This window comes from Neomonachus schauinslandi, chromosome X, assembly GCF_002201575.2.
Source record: "Neomonachus schauinslandi chromosome X, ASM220157v2, whole genome shotgun sequence".
Taxonomy (NCBI): domain Eukaryota; kingdom Metazoa; phylum Chordata; class Mammalia; order Carnivora; family Phocidae; genus Neomonachus; species Neomonachus schauinslandi.
Genome location: NC_058419.1, coordinates 73,347,872 through 73,364,829, shown reverse-complemented (window position 1 = coordinate 73,364,829; position 16,958 = coordinate 73,347,872). Strand labels below are relative to the sequence as shown.

At 41.0% G+C, this 16,958-nt stretch overlaps 1 protein-coding gene across 1 annotated transcript in view; it reads left to right on the top strand.

The window, feature by feature from the left end:
- Positions 1-16,958, top strand: part of AR (androgen receptor) — a 176,531-nt gene that overhangs the window by 101,990 nt on the left and 57,583 nt on the right. Inside the window, exon 2 of the mRNA XM_021679980.2 lies at positions 7,695-7,846. Within this exon, the coding sequence (XP_021535655.2) occupies positions 7,695-7,846 (152 nt within the window). The remainder of the gene's footprint in view (positions 1-7,694; positions 7,847-16,958) is intronic.

The following is a 16,958-nucleotide window of genomic DNA, read 5'->3' as shown; positions in this document are numbered from 1 at the left end:
ATTTGGATTTCCCTGATGCCGAGCGATATTGAGCACTTTTTCATGTGTCTGTTGGCCATTTGGATGTCTTCTTTGGAAAAATGTCTGTTCTATTTTAAATTTTTTTAATTTAAATTTTAGCATACAATGCAGTATTGGTTCTTGGACTAGAATTCAGTGAATCATCACTTACATATAACACTCAGTGTGCATCACAACAAATGCCCTCTTTAATACCCATTACTCATCTAGGCCATCCCCCATCCACCTCCCTTCATCCACCCTCAGTTTAAGAGCCTCTTAATGACTTGTTTTCCTCCCCCCCTTTTTTCTTTTCCCCCTTCCCATATGTTCACCTGTTTTCCTTTTTTAAATTCCACATTTGAAGGAAATCATATGGTATTTGTCTTTCTCTGACTGACTTATTTCACTTAGCATTATACTCTCTAGCTCCATCCATGTTGTTGCAAATGGCAAGATTTCATTTTTTTGATGGTTGAGTAATATTCCATTGTATATATTTACCACATTTTCTTTACCCGTTCATCAGTCGATGGACATTTGGGCTCTTTCCATAAACTGGTTATTGTTGAAAATGCTGCTATAAACATCGGGGTTCATGTGCCCCTTTGAATCCATATCCTTGTATCCTTTAGGTAGGTCATAGGGTAGTTGTATTTTTAACTTTTTAAGGAACAGCCATACTGTTCTCCAGTTTGCATTCCCACCAACAGTGCAAGAGGATTCCCTTTTCTCCACACCCTTGTCAACACCTGTTGTTTCTTGTGTTGTTAATTTTAGCCATTCTGACAGGTGTGAGATGGTATCTCATCGTAGTTTTGATTTGGATTTCTCTGATGTTGAGTGATGTTCAGCATTTTTCATGTGTCTGGTAGCCATCTGGATGTCTTCTTTGGAAAAGTGTCTATTCATGTCTTCTGCCCATTTCTTAACTAGATTATTTGTTTCTGGCATGTTGAGTTTGATAAGTTCTTTATAGATTTTGGATACTAGCCTTTTTTTTGGATAGACATTTGCAAATATCTTCTCCCATTTTGTAGGCTGCCTTTAGTTTTGTTGATTGTTTCCTTTGCTGTGCAGAAGCCTTTTATCTTGGTGAAGTCCCAGTAGTTCATTTTTGCTTTTATTTCCCTTGCCTCTGGAGACGCGTCTAGTAAGAAGTTGCTATGGCCAAGGTCAAAGAGGTTTCTGCCTGTGTTCTCCTCTAGAATTTTGATGGTTTCCTGTCTCACATTTAGGTCTTTCATCAGTTTTGAGTTTATTTTTGTGTATAGTGTAAGAAAGGGGTCCAGTTTCATTCTTCTGCATGTGACTGTCCAATTTTCCCATCACTATTTGTTGAAGAGACTGTTTTTTCCACTGGATATTCTTTCCTGCTATGTTGGAAATTAGTAGACCATATAGTTGTAGGTCCATTTCTGGGTTCTTTATTCTTTTCCACTGATCTATGTGTCTGCTATTTTGCCAGTACCATACTGTCTTGATGATTACAACTTTGTAATACAGCTTAAAGTCCAGAATTGTGATGCCTCCAGCTTTGGTTTTCTTTTTCAATATTCCTTTGGCTATTCAGGGTCTTTTCTGGTGCCATACACATTTTAGTACTGTTCTAGCTCTGAAAAATACTGTTGTTATTTTGATAGGGATTGCATTGAATGTGTAGATAGCTTTGGTAACATAGACATTTTAATAATATTTGCTCTTCCAATCCATGAGCATGGAATGCTTTTCCATTTCTTTGTGTCCTCTTTAATTTCTTTCATAAGTGTTCTATGGTTTTCAGAGTATAAATATTATACCTCTTTAATTAGGTTTATTCCTAGGTATCTTATTGTTTTTGGTGCAATTGCAAATGGGATTGATTCCTTGATTTCTTTTTCCTACTGCTTCATTAATTGGTGTATAGAAATGCAACAGATTTCTGCACATTGATTTAATATCCTGCACCTTTGCTGAATTCATGTATTAGTTCTAGCAATCAGGTAGTACTTTTAAAAGAAAACATGACTGGGGCCGCCTAGGTGGCTCAGTCGGTTAAGCATCTGCTTTAGGTTCAGGTCATGATCCTGCAGTCCCAGGATCGAGCCCCACATTGGGCTCCCTGCTCAGCCGGGGAAGCCTGCTTCTCCCTCTCCCTCTAAATCGGCCCCCTGCTCATGCTCTCAGTCTCTCTCCCTCTCTCTCTCTCACACACACATAGAGAGATAAATAAAAAATCTTAAAAAAAAAAGAAAGAAAACCCAGCTGTCCTCTTGGACAGACAGTCATCAAATTTCAAATCTCAGGCTTGCAGGGGGAAAAGAAGCTCCCAGTCTTACATTGTTACTTTGTCAGTTTCTCCACTGAAATAACCTTGTGCCCATAAGGAAATAGGAACAAGAGATTTATGAGGGGAGAATAATTTTTTTATGAATTTTTATCTTAAAAACTCATGTAAAGTTGTCATTACATTCCACAGTGTGATTAACAAAAAATATTTCAAGTTACTAAACATCAGGAAAAATATGATGCTTTTATAAAGATGTTTAGTGGTTTTCTAAATTTCTTCTTGTTTAAAAAGTACAGAGATAAGTATGAAAAAGATACACTTTTACATATCTAGCCTTTCTTCTTTTACTCTCCACTTGTATTTACCTTTCCCCAAATGCATTGTATAACCAAGAAAGATGATCTTTTTTTATTTTAAGGTTATTAGACATTTCTCCCCCTTTTTTATGGTAAGGCAAAAGGTGAAGGCAACCTGTACTTACAATACAGCTATCATGTGCCAGGCACAGGAGGAAGGGCTTAACATGTACTATTTAATGTAATTCTCACAAAAGCCCTTTAGGTTAGAAAGTATCCCCAATCTCCAGATGAGACAAATAGAGCTCAGAGAGCCTTAATGACTGGGACCAAGGTTCAGTGGTGGATGCAGGATTCCAGCCCAGCTCTGCCGGGCTCCAAAGCCCTGCTGAGTTGACATTCATCTTCCAAACAAGGAAAACTAGTCTGTGACTTTTGCATCTCACCTTGGTTCCACAATCCTTGGGGAACTTGCTTAAAGTAGTCAGACACTTTAATGTATTTTCAAGTCTGAGAGACAGACTGAGATGATAGCTCGGTGCTGAAGATTTCTGAGCCTAACTTCCCCATAGTTGAGCTGGCATTTGTAGTCCTATAGCTTATAGTAATCCACTTCTATTTAATTAATTGTGGAACTGTTGAGGAAAAGCAAGTGGTATTCTGGTTTGGGAAACTTCCATTTTTTATGGCAGTGCTTTTCCTTCAGACTCATAAAGCTGAATGTCCTGCATAGGTATAATAAGTGAGCATGGAACCCAGGGGAGGCAAGAAGAAATACAGATGTCGCATGCAAATTCTGAACTTACTTGTTCTCAAAGCAAACCTCTGCTGTTCTTGCACTTAGGCTGTTATTTAGGATGATGTTAGAAACTTCTCAGGTTGTTATTTTTTCTTTCACTATGCGCTGTTACAGCCATACAAAGCATGCGTGTATCATATAAGTTAGTTATACAGCATAATAATAAAATGAACACTCATGAGCCCTGATTAAAGAATAAGAATATTAAAACCAGTTTTAGTTTGTTTACTGCTCTAACTCCAGGACCTGGTATGGTGCCTCGTATGGATAGACACTTAATATTTTTAAATGAATGCATAAATCAGCTTGTATCCTCCTTCCTTATATCATTAACCACAGTCTCCCCTTAGAAATAGCACTATCCTATATTTGGGGTTTATTATTCCCTTGCGTGAATATGTTATTATGTAGATAGATAGATAGATAGATAGATAGATAGATAGATAGATAGATATAGATATAGATATAGATATAGATATAGATTCCCAAAATATATATTGATTACTTTTGCCTTTTTTTTGGAACTGTATGTAATGGAATCATATCATATGTAGGCTATTGTGATTTATGTCTTTTATGCAACATTAGCTTGTGAGATTTACCTATGTGTACCTGTATTCTCTTTCTTGTCATTGCTGAATTGTGGTTTATTGAATGAGAGTGATGTAATTTATCCTTTCTCCTCTTAGTGGATTTTTTAAAAGATTTTTATTTATTTATTTGAGAGAGAGATGGCGAGAGAGAGAGCATGAGGGGGGAGGGGGGAGCGGGGAGGGGAGAGTGGGGAGAGGGAGAAACAGGCTCCCCGACAAGCAGGGAGCCCGATCCCAGGACCCTGGGATCATGACCCGAGCCGAAGGCAGACGCTTGACGACTGAGCCACCCAGGCGCCCCCTCTTAGTGGATGTTTATCATTTCTGCTTTTGTAAATAAAGCTGCTATGACCATTCCCACACATGCTTCCCGGTACAAATATGCATGAGTTTCTCTAGGATATAAACCTGGGATAGGGACTCTGGTTGCAATTTTCATTTCCAATACCCAAAGTTCAGCCCATGAGGCAGAATTGAAATGTGCCTTTTGTCCACCCTAGGCCAGGCTCAGTGAGAGTGCTATCCAAAATATTTTGCCAGAAAAAGGAGGGGTAGGTAGGCAGATACCAGCCTGGAGAGTTTAACAGATATCCTTTAGTCAAAATGGGTTGTAATTAGGAAAAGTTCAGATTCTAAAATTGTCTTTATTATTTCTTTTTCTTCTTCCTCCTCTTTTATAGTTATTTTTGTAAATAGTGCATTTTATTAAACTTATATCTAATAAAATATTGATGACTTTCTTCAGTCTTTAAGCATTGATTATAAATTTGATTAGATTATTTTGAACAATTTGAACTGTATTTTAAAATGGATGAAAATTTCTGTTCCTTAAAGGCTCTTTTCAAAAAGACCTCTTATTTGTGCAGGTTTCCATATTGTATATCTAATATTTATTTTCCAATCATATGATAAAAATTATTGTCATTATCATCGTCATCTCATTTACCCGTATATACCTTTATACCTTCCAAGAAACATTCGTGTCTTTAAGGTGCTTCCTCATCTGCAGCAATCTGTACTCTGCTTTATTATATCATCTACTATGTTATTTTACAGTTTCTTGCTTCCTGTCTGTCTTCTCTACTAGATAGTCAGTTTCTTAGAGGCAAGAATAATATATCGATTGTCATGATATCCCCAGCACCTAGCCCTTTGCTTGGTTCATAGGGCTAGGTGCTAGGAGTTAAGTCAATCTAATTTCAACCTTCAATTTTATAACATGGTTAGTCATGGGTTATGAATCGGCACTTTGGAGTCAGACTTACCTAGGATGGAATCTGGCATTCCCACTTATGAGATGAGTGATCTTGAACATGTTCAATTTTCCTGAACATCAGCTTCCTCTTCCTACAATATAGAGATGATACGGAGCTACCTGGCAGGGTTTTGGGGGGAGATTAAGTGAGATGATATATATGAAATGGCCGGGTACATAAAGTGCCTAAATACATGTTTTGTGTTTTTTTTTTTTACTTTATTTGAATGGCTTTCATTAGTTCCAGAAGTCAAAAAAAGAGGGAAAAGGATGAAGACACTTGCAAAAATAAAAACAAAAAACTTCTGCTTCTCCTTGTTTCATGAATGAGGATGGGGATACATTTTTTACCCAAGGAAATTACATTTTTAGCCAAAGGAATGATGCTCTTAACATTTGGCCCATTTATATATGGGAAGTGAGCTATTTTCCTGTGGAACTTGTGGTCCTGCTAGTCTTGGTTTGGTGGACAAACTCCTGCTGGCTTTCCAAAGTCAAATTAGGAAAAGGAGAGCTTGTCGGGGGGAAAAGATAGGCCACCGTAGCCAGCTGCTGTGTTTGCATATCAGCCAAACTTTTTGAGTGCTTTCTGTTGTACTTGGGACTTGAATAAAGGCTAATATTTGTGTCTTAGAGGTAAAGTGCTTGTCAGCTATGGCTTAAGCAAAAATTTTCTTTGCTCTTGCCCTGCCAGGGCTGATCCATGGTTATTGAGGGGTGGATAACATTTCATGCTTTTTTGGATTATTTATTTTTTGGATTCTGATGACTATGCTGAGCATGATAATCAAAGAGCCATGTGTAGAAAGTGAGAGAATGGCAGGAAGATGATAAGGTAATGAAAACTGTATTGGATTCGGAGCCAGAGATCCTGGGCTTGCTGTCAAATCATTTGGGGTTTCACCTCTCTGAATCTTTCTTCATATGATATAATGAGAAAAAAAAAATGTTTCTCAGAGTTGTTTTGAAGTGTAGAAATCACCCAACACAGCAAGTAGGCTGTCATTAAGGCTTATTTTCCTTCCTTCCTTCCTTCCTTCCTTCCTTAGTAAGGAAAAAGTGCTCATAAAAAAATATGGCTGCATTCCTGTAGATGAGAATATGGGCAATTGTCATCTACCTTAGGCAGATTAACCCAGGAGGTCCCTCGAGGTTTTTTTTTTTTTTAAAGATTTTATTTATTTATTTATTTGACAGAGACACAGCGAGAGAGGGAACACAAGCAGGGGGAGTGGGAGAGGGAGAAGCAGACTCCCCGCTGAGCAGGGAGCCCGATGTGGGGCTCGATCCCAGGACCCTGGGATCATGACCCGAGCCGAAGGCAGACGCTTAAGGACTGAGCCACCCAGGCACCCCCCTCGAGTTTTGTTCAATGCTTAGACATAGAGCATCGGAGAGAAAAAAATGTGACCTGTGCTTAGAAGAAATAGGGAGTTTAGACTAGGTGACCCCTGCAGCTCCATCCTAGCCTGAAGACCCTATGAGTATTTTAATAGCCAAGTGTTGAGATGGTAGTGTGAGAAATTTCCAGCATCCCTGTGTATCATTTCCCAACAAGAGCCTCAGCCATAAGGATTCTGCCAGGGGCGCCTGGGTGGCTCAGTCGTTAAATGTCTGGTCATGATCTCGGGGTCCTGGGATCGACGAGCCCCACATCAGGCTCCCTGCTCAGCGGGAAGCCTGCTTCTCCCTCTCCCACTCCCCGTGCTTGTGTTCCCTCTCTCGCTGTGTCTCTCTCTGTCAAATAAATAAATAAATAAAATCTTTAAAAAGATAAGGATTCTGCTACTTTGTGTTGTAGAATGGTGAGGGGATGTTCACGTGATCTACAAGAGATGGCTAAGGAAAGTGAAGGAATGGGGGGCAGGGGAAGACCAAATCAGAATGGTATGATAACACGAATCGTGATCCCTCACTTGTGTATTCATTTTAAAGGATTTTTATCCTTTTATACAATTTATACTGCCACTCAGAACAGTAGCTCAGTAGGATGGGCAATATTATTGACAGGTGAGAGTGAGGCTCAGAGCAAAGCATGCCAAACTGTTTTGTTAAGACTTGTTTTGCCATAGATCTCCTTTTGGATAAGGGAAGGCCATAGAGCTGGGTTCCTACCATTTAACTGCTCTGAAATTTTTGCCAGAACCACCTTAAGTTAGATACCTTAACCTCAGGTTTCTGTCTTCATCCTTCCTTCATGTAAACTTAGCCCATGAGACTGGCTGATCCCAGAAAACTTCTTGAATTCCTTAGCAGGATGCAAAAAGCCTCTGTCTACATGACAGGAAACCCTACAAACATCATCCCTAGAAGTACCAGAAAAATCAGCTTCACACTGACTCAATTAAGTAAGGAATAATTTTATTTTATAAAAATTAATAATTTACACATGTAAGTTTACTCCTGAAGACCTCAGACTTCTGTGCTCTTATCTCTGCCAGCCACTGCCATTTATTGCATTGTTTCTCATGTGTCTTTTCAGTTTGGAGACTGCCAGGGACCATGTTCTACCCATTGACTATTACTTTCCACCCCAGAAGACCTGCCTGATCTGCGGTGATGAAGCTTCTGGCTGTCACTATGGAGCTCTCACTTGTGGAAGCTGCAAAGTCTTCTTTAAAAGAGCCGCTGAAGGTAAAGGGTCTTGCACACTCACTTCTTTTTCCCTCTCTCCTTTATCTTCTATAGAAAGACACCAATCTTCCAGAGCCCAGGATTTTATCATCTCAGAGACAAGGTCACTGGTGGGACCCTCTCAAAGAACCTAAAAACCTAAAGAAGAAGGTTTTGTTGTTGTTGTTGTTTTTGTTTTTTGTTTTTTTCTAATTTGCTGGTCCCCTGGTTTTGGCAACCTTGGTCGTACAGGCAATGTAGTCAATGACGGTGATCCTATGCTTAGAGCTTGGGGCAGTCTTAGGAATGGAAGAAAATTAATGATTCGAAAAGTTTTAACTCCTTCCCTGTTTGTGTTTCACTCTGCTGTGTAGTGAGGGGGAAAAATGTCTTGATTGGAGAAGTTAGAAGTGGAGAAACCCCAACTGAGTCCCCACCCATTCTCTATAGTGTATACGGGAGTGTTCCTTCACAAAGTCTCCTTGGCCTCAGCCCCAGAAAGGAAGTGTCCTTGCTGTTCAGCAGACCATCAGTCTGGGCGCCTGCTCCCTCCTGCTGCTGGCTCATTGGGACTTCTTTGCATCAATAGCCCCTAGGTAAATAGGGAGCCCGAGTGATAAAAACTCCTTTATTCTCTCCATAGACTTTTCCTCAGGGCCTATCCATTGGTATAGCACCTCATGCTAAATTGCATCTTATATTTGGCTAAGCAGGCTCAAGCCCTGGCTCCTTAGTCTTATTTAGCTTAGAACCATTCATGTCTGATCAGCTCCTAGAGGTGCTCAGCCTACATGCTACAGCAAGAAGTCCCATTTCCAGACTTCCCATATATGCTAGTGATTCCTTCCTTCCCAATCAACCTGGGCTCAGACGTCCTACTCATCCTCTTCATTCCCCATCCTGTACTAAGGGCTTCTTTTCTCAAGGGGACACTGATAAGCAGCCCCTAGACAGAGATGCTCTGCTCTGGGGGCAAACCCAGTTGCCAAACACCAGTATCTCCTCCTATTTCCACTTTCCACAAAGGAAATGCTTCCTGCCAAAACCTTTCCTTCTCTCTCACTGGCCTAGAGGTGTTGAGTTCCAAGTCAGAACCAAAACAGTCTTGCCTTAGTTAAGGGCTACAAACCCTGAGGACACTCTTAAAAGTGGCAGGTATATAAGCCACACCTTTCACCGGAAACATCCACCAGAGGACAACAGAAGCTCCAAGCAGTTCTTAGCCTTTAGATAAAAGGTGCAAAGCAGGTCCTTTACTGGTTTTCCCATTGACAGCCAATTGGAATGGTTGCCTTTTCATCATTTTAGACTGGTGGCAGGAATACTTACAAAACAGAGAATTGTTATTTTGTTTTCTTCCAGTCCCCAAAGCAACAAGGAGACAGCTAGCTTTTAGTGTTACTGAAAACATGCTGCATGTTCCTTCCTACCCCCAAGTGGCCTATTGCTACTGCTTGTGCTGAGCTAGTATAAGGTCCAGGGCCCCAGTACCTAGACCTGGGCAGTTTAGAAAGAGACACAGAAAGCAGTTCCTGCCTTTCTTAAGAGTACTTACAGAAGGATGGCTGTCAGAAAAGAAAGTGAGGAACAGCCCAAAGACAGCAGATCCCCCTGCCCAGTTTCCCCAGTGAGAATGTGCTTCCTCCCCCAACCCCAGCATCCAGTAGGCCCTGCCCGTAGAGCAGAGAATACACCAGAGTCCTCATCTAGGGATAGTGGGTCAGTAAGCCCAGGCACCCAGTAATAGCAGCCGTATCAGTTGGGGAAAGAGTTCAAGTACGCAACTGAACAAGCAAACTCAACAGTCAGATCGATTCGATTGTAGTTGATGCTGCCTCTGGGCTTTACAAATCTGGGTCACAATATTGTTATTTTTGGAAAACTGGGAAAGTGATCAAACGTATTGTAAAAGGGACTATTTTGCTGTCATAACATATCCCACATGGGAGCTTTCTGCCGAAGTTAGGGCTGAAGGAGGGAGAAGGGCAGAATGGCAGTTGTCAGGGCTTCCTGGGAGGAGCTGGGCTAGATGTGGGTCTTGTGCTATTTGAGAATAAAGAAGCGGAAAGGGGGTAGTCACTCAACATACAGAATACTGGGAAATCCAGCAAGATCTCAAAATGCTCTAGACCCTAGAATTGCTTAAGTTGGGGAAACTTGGTAATATTTTCTTTGAGAAAATGAGCCTCTGAGCTCATGGGGCCAAATACTCTCGACTGCTTAAAATACAGAAAGCCACAAATGGATTTCTTAAAAGGCTACAAACCCCTTGGTTCCTTTGGAATATGAACCCCAGGTTCCAGTCCTGAGTCCTTTGAGGGATAGAAGGTGGTTAAACACACACACACACACACACACACACACACACAAGAAAAACAAAGCAAAGAAAAAAAAAAGGCATTTTCTTTCTCCTCCCACCTGTAAAGCTTGTTGGCTGGAGTTTACTTCTGTCATTATCTCCGTTTGAAGGCAAGGGGCTGTCTTATTATCCACAGAGAACATTTATTGATTTGTTTTTTTCCCCCATTTTTACAATGTGTCCTTATCACCCCAATGGCCTTTATGAAAGTGATTCTGAATCTGCCTTGTTGAAACTTGGAATTCCACCTGTCTTGGAGAGAGTGGGAACACAAATCTTTCTTTTCCTCATTTGTTTGTTGTCAGTTAAGTCAGACTGAGTATTCAGAGTGTTGATTACCACTTTATTCATGGTTTCAGAAATCTCTAGACTGGGCACAGGTACAAGACTTAAAAGCCTGGCACGTCAGACAGAAATCCATTTCTAGCTTTGGTAGTTCATAAAGCATGAGGTTTTAATGCTGTCACTGGTGCAAGGCTCAGCACAGAGTCAATTGTAATCTAGCCAGGTTTTCCTATTGAGAAGGAAGAGGAGGGAGCCCCACATTTTCTCATTGTCAGTGAATCTGGGAGTTTGGGGTGACAATTAGGCTAGTCAGGGAGGTAGCTGCATATTTTGAGATTAAAAAAAAATGATGATGCTAGGCCATGGGGGTAAAATCACTAAAATCTGGCTGATGAAAACTCAGTGTTTGTCTGTGTCTGTGTGTGCGCATGTGCATACATGCTCGTGCAGTTGGAGGATGTTCTGTGGGCTAGAAACAGGCATAAGGAGAATCAGCTAGTTGGTGGGGTGATGGGATGAACAGGGAGGTGACAAGGGAAGGCATGTTGAATGCCATCTAAAAGGCCAGGAAATCAAAGGAAGGTGATGCCCATACACAGAAGTATGGGCTCAGAGGGGTTTTAGTTGTCTGGCTTTGAATAATTAATTTTCCTATTTAGACTTCAATTTTCTCTGTCTGTAAAACAAGGGACTTAAGCTAGATTTTTTTTTTTTTAGAGAGAGAGTGTGAGCTTGAGTGGGGGGAAGGAGAAGAGAGAGAGAATCCCAAGCAGGCTCCACGCCCAGCGTGGAGCCCGATGCCGGGCTCGATTTCATGACCCCGAGATCATGACCTGAGCCAAAACCAAGAGCCAGATGCTTAATAGACTGAGCCACCCAGGCGCCCCTAAATATTTTTAATATGCCTTTCTAGCTTTGACTTTTTATGATGGTTCTACAAATTATATACATCATCACTGTCAAAACTATTACATTAGCAAACAAAGATGTGTTTCTACCTATATGCACTTTTGATTTTGCCTTCCTGACAGTTGGTGAACCCTAGCTCCCATTCTTTTAGAAATCAATTTTCAGATGAGGATAGAGCCATCTGAGAAAGTGCACTACGGATGGGCTAGGTTAAAATTCAGGACTCCGAGATTCCCCCTTCCCCCAGCATTGTGACCATAGTTGGATAACTTCCTTTCTTTTCCATTTTCTCATCTGGACAATCAGGACATAAATCCGCATCTCTACCACATCATGTTTCAAAGAGGGTTAATTAGTTCATCATGTGCTCTGTGTGCTCAAGAATTTACTATTTTTCAGACATTTTCTAGTAAAACGTTGGAGATTGTACATCCATTTGTTTTGTACACATGGAGTGCTGTTTGGTACACATCATAAAATTGAAACTGTAGTTTACATTCTGGACTCAAAGAATTACACCATCGTCACTGATGTTTACAATATGTCCCAATTTAGTATTCTTGGCGAATTTTATATAAGTATGGCTTTGATTCCCTCTCTCACCCCAGGTTTTTGTGAGGGAAGAAATGTAAGTGAACCCTCATTGAACTCTCTCTGTCCTTTAAATCCACTCTTTCCCACCTCGACTCATGTGGAATTGAGTATTACTTCTTGTTTGGAGTCTCGCAGAGAGTTTTTCGTGTCTTTCAGTGTCCTCTTCACTCCCTGGCTTTTTGAGTAACATTTCCCAGGGACAAATTAACTATGCTAGAAAGATCTGCTTGCAGCTTCAGCAGAGCCTTGATCAGGTATATTTGGCCAAGAAATTGACTGATCCTGATTGCACCGATCCTAGATAACTTTTCACAAAGTTCCTCTTCTCTTTTATCCATCTCGGGTTTTTCTAAATGTCAAAGCCAGACTTTAGATCAGGGGGTCCGCCAAATTTTTCTGTAAAGGACCAGATAGTAAATATTGTAGGCTTTGTGGACCATATGGTCTCTGACTCAACTACTTAACTCTGCCTTTGTAGCCTGAAAGCAGCCCTAGACAATATGTAACATAAGCTAATGGGTGTGGCTGTATTACAATAAAACTTGACTTTCAATTAATTTTCACATGCCATTCAATATATATATATATATATATTTGATATTTTTCAGCCATTTAAAATCTAAAAATCATTCTCAGCTCTTGATCCACACAGAAACAAATGGCACACTGGTTTGGCTTGTGGACTGTAGTTTTTGACTCCTGCTTTAGATGGTCACTCCTGTGCTTGCAAATCTGCATAGTAAATTTCACTTTTTTTTAGTAACTCTCTAGATTATCTAATTTTAAACATTCTTCCGAGTGGCCAAAGTTTGCATGTCTTGTTTGTCCAGAATGCCTGGTCTGGTGGCCTCTGGGTCTTGAGCATTATTTTAGTAAACCAGAAAAATGTAAATTAATATAGGGATGCTAGAAGAGGACACATTTTTTCTAATGATCTAGTAGCTCACTCCCCTTTACAATACACAGAAATTGAAAATATTTCATATGTTTTCTAGACTTTTGCACTGTAAGCTTGTGGATAGCTATGAAATATATATGAATGAGTTTTGCTCGATGCCACATAAAACCCAGATGGTAAAGAGGAAGGACTTTGGAGACTATCTGATACTAAGTGGTTTGGAAAAACTCTCTTGTCTGATAGAAAGCAGAGCCCAGGTGGTCAACTGAGTTATGGATCTGCCATATATTGCCCCATAATACTTTGTCTTTACACATTGGCTGGCTTAATTCTGGTTGTCCCCATAACAAGACTAGACCACAGGCCTTCAGAATAAATAATTTAGCTCTGTAACGCATTGCAGTTGATATCCACTCAAGTCTCTTATTAGTGCCCAGTTTGGGAGCCATGTCAAGAATTTGCCATTGCTGGGCACCCACGTGGCTCAGTTGGTTAAGCGACTGCCTTCGGCTCAGGTCATGGTCCCAGAGTCCCAGGATTGAGTCCCGCGTCGGGCTCCCTGCTCAGCGGGGAGTCTGCTTCTTCCTCTGACTCTACCCCCTCTTGTGTGCTCTCTCTCTCTCAAATAAATAAATAAAATCTTAAAAAAACTAAATTTCAAAAAAAAAAAAGAATTTGCCATTGCTGTTATATAGTGCTCTGTGCCTGTTTATTTATAGCATGTACATTTTATGGAGTAATGATTAACAAGAAGTTGCTATGTCACTTGCAAGATCCTCTGAATCCATTGCCTGCTTTCCACCTTGTGTTACTATTCCCCAATCTGTTATATTTTTAAAGCCCATATACTCTAGCCAGAACTTTTTTTCCTCTCCTTCACAGAATCTCTTGGTAATTGTGAAACTGTGTGTGGTAGATCTTTGCAGTTTGGCTTCTGTTGAAAGGGTAAATGTTAGAACCACATTTTCTCCAAAGGTAGGAGTTATTTCTTACTTCTGTGGCCTCCAGTCCCATAGCAAGAAACACACTATCCTTCAAAATGTTCGAACTCTGTGATGAGCCATTATTTCACCGAACAATCTCTTCAGTTATAATAGCTATGTGTGCATACTTCTGGAACCTATTATTCAGGTGTCTACACTCCTTTTCATGGCTAGGCAACTGCTCTCAGCATTTCAAGTAAGCAGGTGAGCTTGTACCTGCCAGAAGAGTGTAGAGAAGAAGAAACTTCCTCCTATACAAAAGAAGAAACAGATTTGGAAGGTGAATGAATCTTTATAAAGGGAATAAATATTAGAATTCTCAGTCCCTTTGCTTCCAGGCTTTGTTGCAGTTCCTAGGGCACCGCAGTGGAATCTCCTCAGCTCCTGGCTAGACTAGGGCCTGTCTTCTACTGAATGCCTCATAAGAACAGGCCTGGTAGTAATCTGCTCGTGCATTCAGCCAGTAAACATTTACTGGGTGCTTACTACATGTGGGGTATTGGGCTCACATACTCAAGATATAGAGCTTTCCTCAAAGAGCTTAGTGACCATAATCCTGGACATCTTTTTTTTTTTTTTTTAGAGAGAGAGAGAGAGAGCATGCATGTGCAAGTGGAGGGGAGGGAGAGAGAGAGAGAGAGAGAATCTTAAGCAGGCTCTTCACCTGGCCCAGAGCCTGACCTGGGACTCCCATCTCGTGACCCTGAGATCATGACCTGAGCCAAAATCAAGAGTCAGATGCTTAACTGACTGAGCCACCCAGGTGCCCCGATCCTGGACATCTTTAAATCTCTTCAATGAATGCAGGGCCACAGTATTCACTGCTCATTTGAACTTCACAATCATCTGGGACAGAAGGCAAAGTCATCCTTGTGGTTGTCCACATAAGCGCAAACTGAGGCATTGCCAGTTAATCAACAGATCGTAAATGGAATAGCTGGAATTTGATTCCAGGTGTTCTGAGTCCAAAGTCACTCTGCTATAGCGCAGCTGCCCCTCAAATATAAAAACATACTAACGCAAAGTAGAAAGAAAGGGTTATGCCTAGGCAAACAAGAAAAGCAACAGTGAAGAGGAACAACAGAGTCAGAAATGACAGAAAGAAGTTAAGAAAGACATAAGTATTGTGGGGAGAAACCAAGGAGCCACTGAGTAGCACTAACTTGACAGGAGCTTGTCTTCTGAAGAAAGCCCCAAATACTTAAAAAGAGCTGGTGGCTCATCAGCAGCTTCTTCATCAGGTAAGGCGAGGGAGATGCGAGCCATACTGCTTTCACCACCTCCTACTTTTCATAAGGAAAATTCTGATTCTGATACAACCAGCCTTGCTGGCTTTTAATTCACTCTCATCACACAGTCACAGAACAGAAAGCATAAAAGGTGTTAACCTTTTCGCAAGAGAATTTTGTTCATTAACAAGCTAAGGGAAGAGCTCAGAAACAGAGCATATGCATACAAGTGGTAGAGGCCTGATTCCTTGACCCTTGGCTTTGAGCCTTCTCAGAATGTACCGCAGAATGTTTTCCATGGGGCCAGGAACAAGAGAAATTTATTTTCCTCCCCTTGGTTGTCAGAAACAAAAAAAATGCTATATTTTAGGACAGAGGTAGAAGGTCACAAAGTCTTGTTGTCTTTTAAAATTGCTGTTTGATGAAAAGACAAAAGATTTGCAGTGCCTGCAGTCACAGGCTCTTAAAATGCTAATCTTTTAAAACTTGAAGAAAAGAAACAGAAATCTAAAAATCTGACCAAGCCATTTTATGGACAAGGAAACTGAGGCTGAGAGAGGAAATGGCTTTTCCAGGTTCACAGAACATATAACTGGCAGAAATTAGGGCTTCCTAGAGATTTCTTGTTTCTTATCTGAGGGGCTCTCTGGCCTCACAGCCAATTGGTAGAGTCACAGAGATTGTTACCTTGAAACCCCCAAGAATTATGTGAGGCAGCAAAATAAACATTTAAAACAACCCTTGGCTCCCAGAAAGTGCTCAGCCCCTGTGAGTCCCCTCTGCTTCTACCACGTGTAAGAGCATCTTTGTTAAGTATATGTTTTTCCCTTCAGCAGGGGAACGAGTACTAATGCTCCTCTATAGTAGAAGGGCTCTATGAGACATTTTATGGTATGAAGATTCTTGCAAGGTCTCATGTGTGTAAATGTGTATGGATTTTTTGGGGGGCGGGGAGAGTTTCATAGCATGAGTTGTTTTACCTGGAACGTTTGAGAAGGCTCCACAGAAAAGTTAAGGATTGATTTAGGTCTGGAGGGATGCATAATAATTTGCTAGGTACAAAAAGGTAGGAAGGGAACTTCAGGAAGAGGGAACAGACTAACCAAAGACAGGACTACATGGAAGCAAGAGGCTTATTTGGGAAACATTATACAGTGCAGAGGTGGTTAAGTTCCCTTTATCACATGCAGCAGGTCCCTCGACCAGCCTTCAGTCAGCCTTTTGTGCCTGCCCCACCCCATGCCGAGCTATGCATTCCTGTTCTACTCTAATCTCTGAGCTTTTTGGAAGTAGGCTGCTGTCTAGGTAGTGGAACAAGAAGCAACGCAAGAGCGCCAGAGGGGCTCTGGTTCTGCCATTGACTTATCATGAGGCCTTAGGCATGTCTCATTCCATCTTTGCATCACAAAACCTCCATCTGAATAATAAAGTGGTCGGACTGTATGGTTTTGAAGGATTTAACAGTAAATCTATAACAATCTAAATATTTAAAATAAATCTCTAAAATCTTATGGATACTACAGATGTGTCCTTTTGTCAGTGGTTCGCTTTATTATGCATCAGCCATGGGAAATGGGTAGACCTGAGTTCAATCCCAAGTCACTTAACTTCTCTGTGCTTCTGTGAGGAGAGTAATAGCTCACATGGCTATTGTAAGAGCTAAATGATGTATAACACAGCTCCTGGTGCCCAGTAAGTTTTGGTCCCTTCTCCTGGAGTGAAGCCTTAGTCACTGGCACGCATACACTTATGGTGTCCTCTGGGTAGCCAGAAAGGAAAGATGGGAAATGGTATTTGTGGTAGTCCCCTGGTTAATGTAAGGTTCCCGGACACACACACACACACACACACACACACACACACACACACACACACA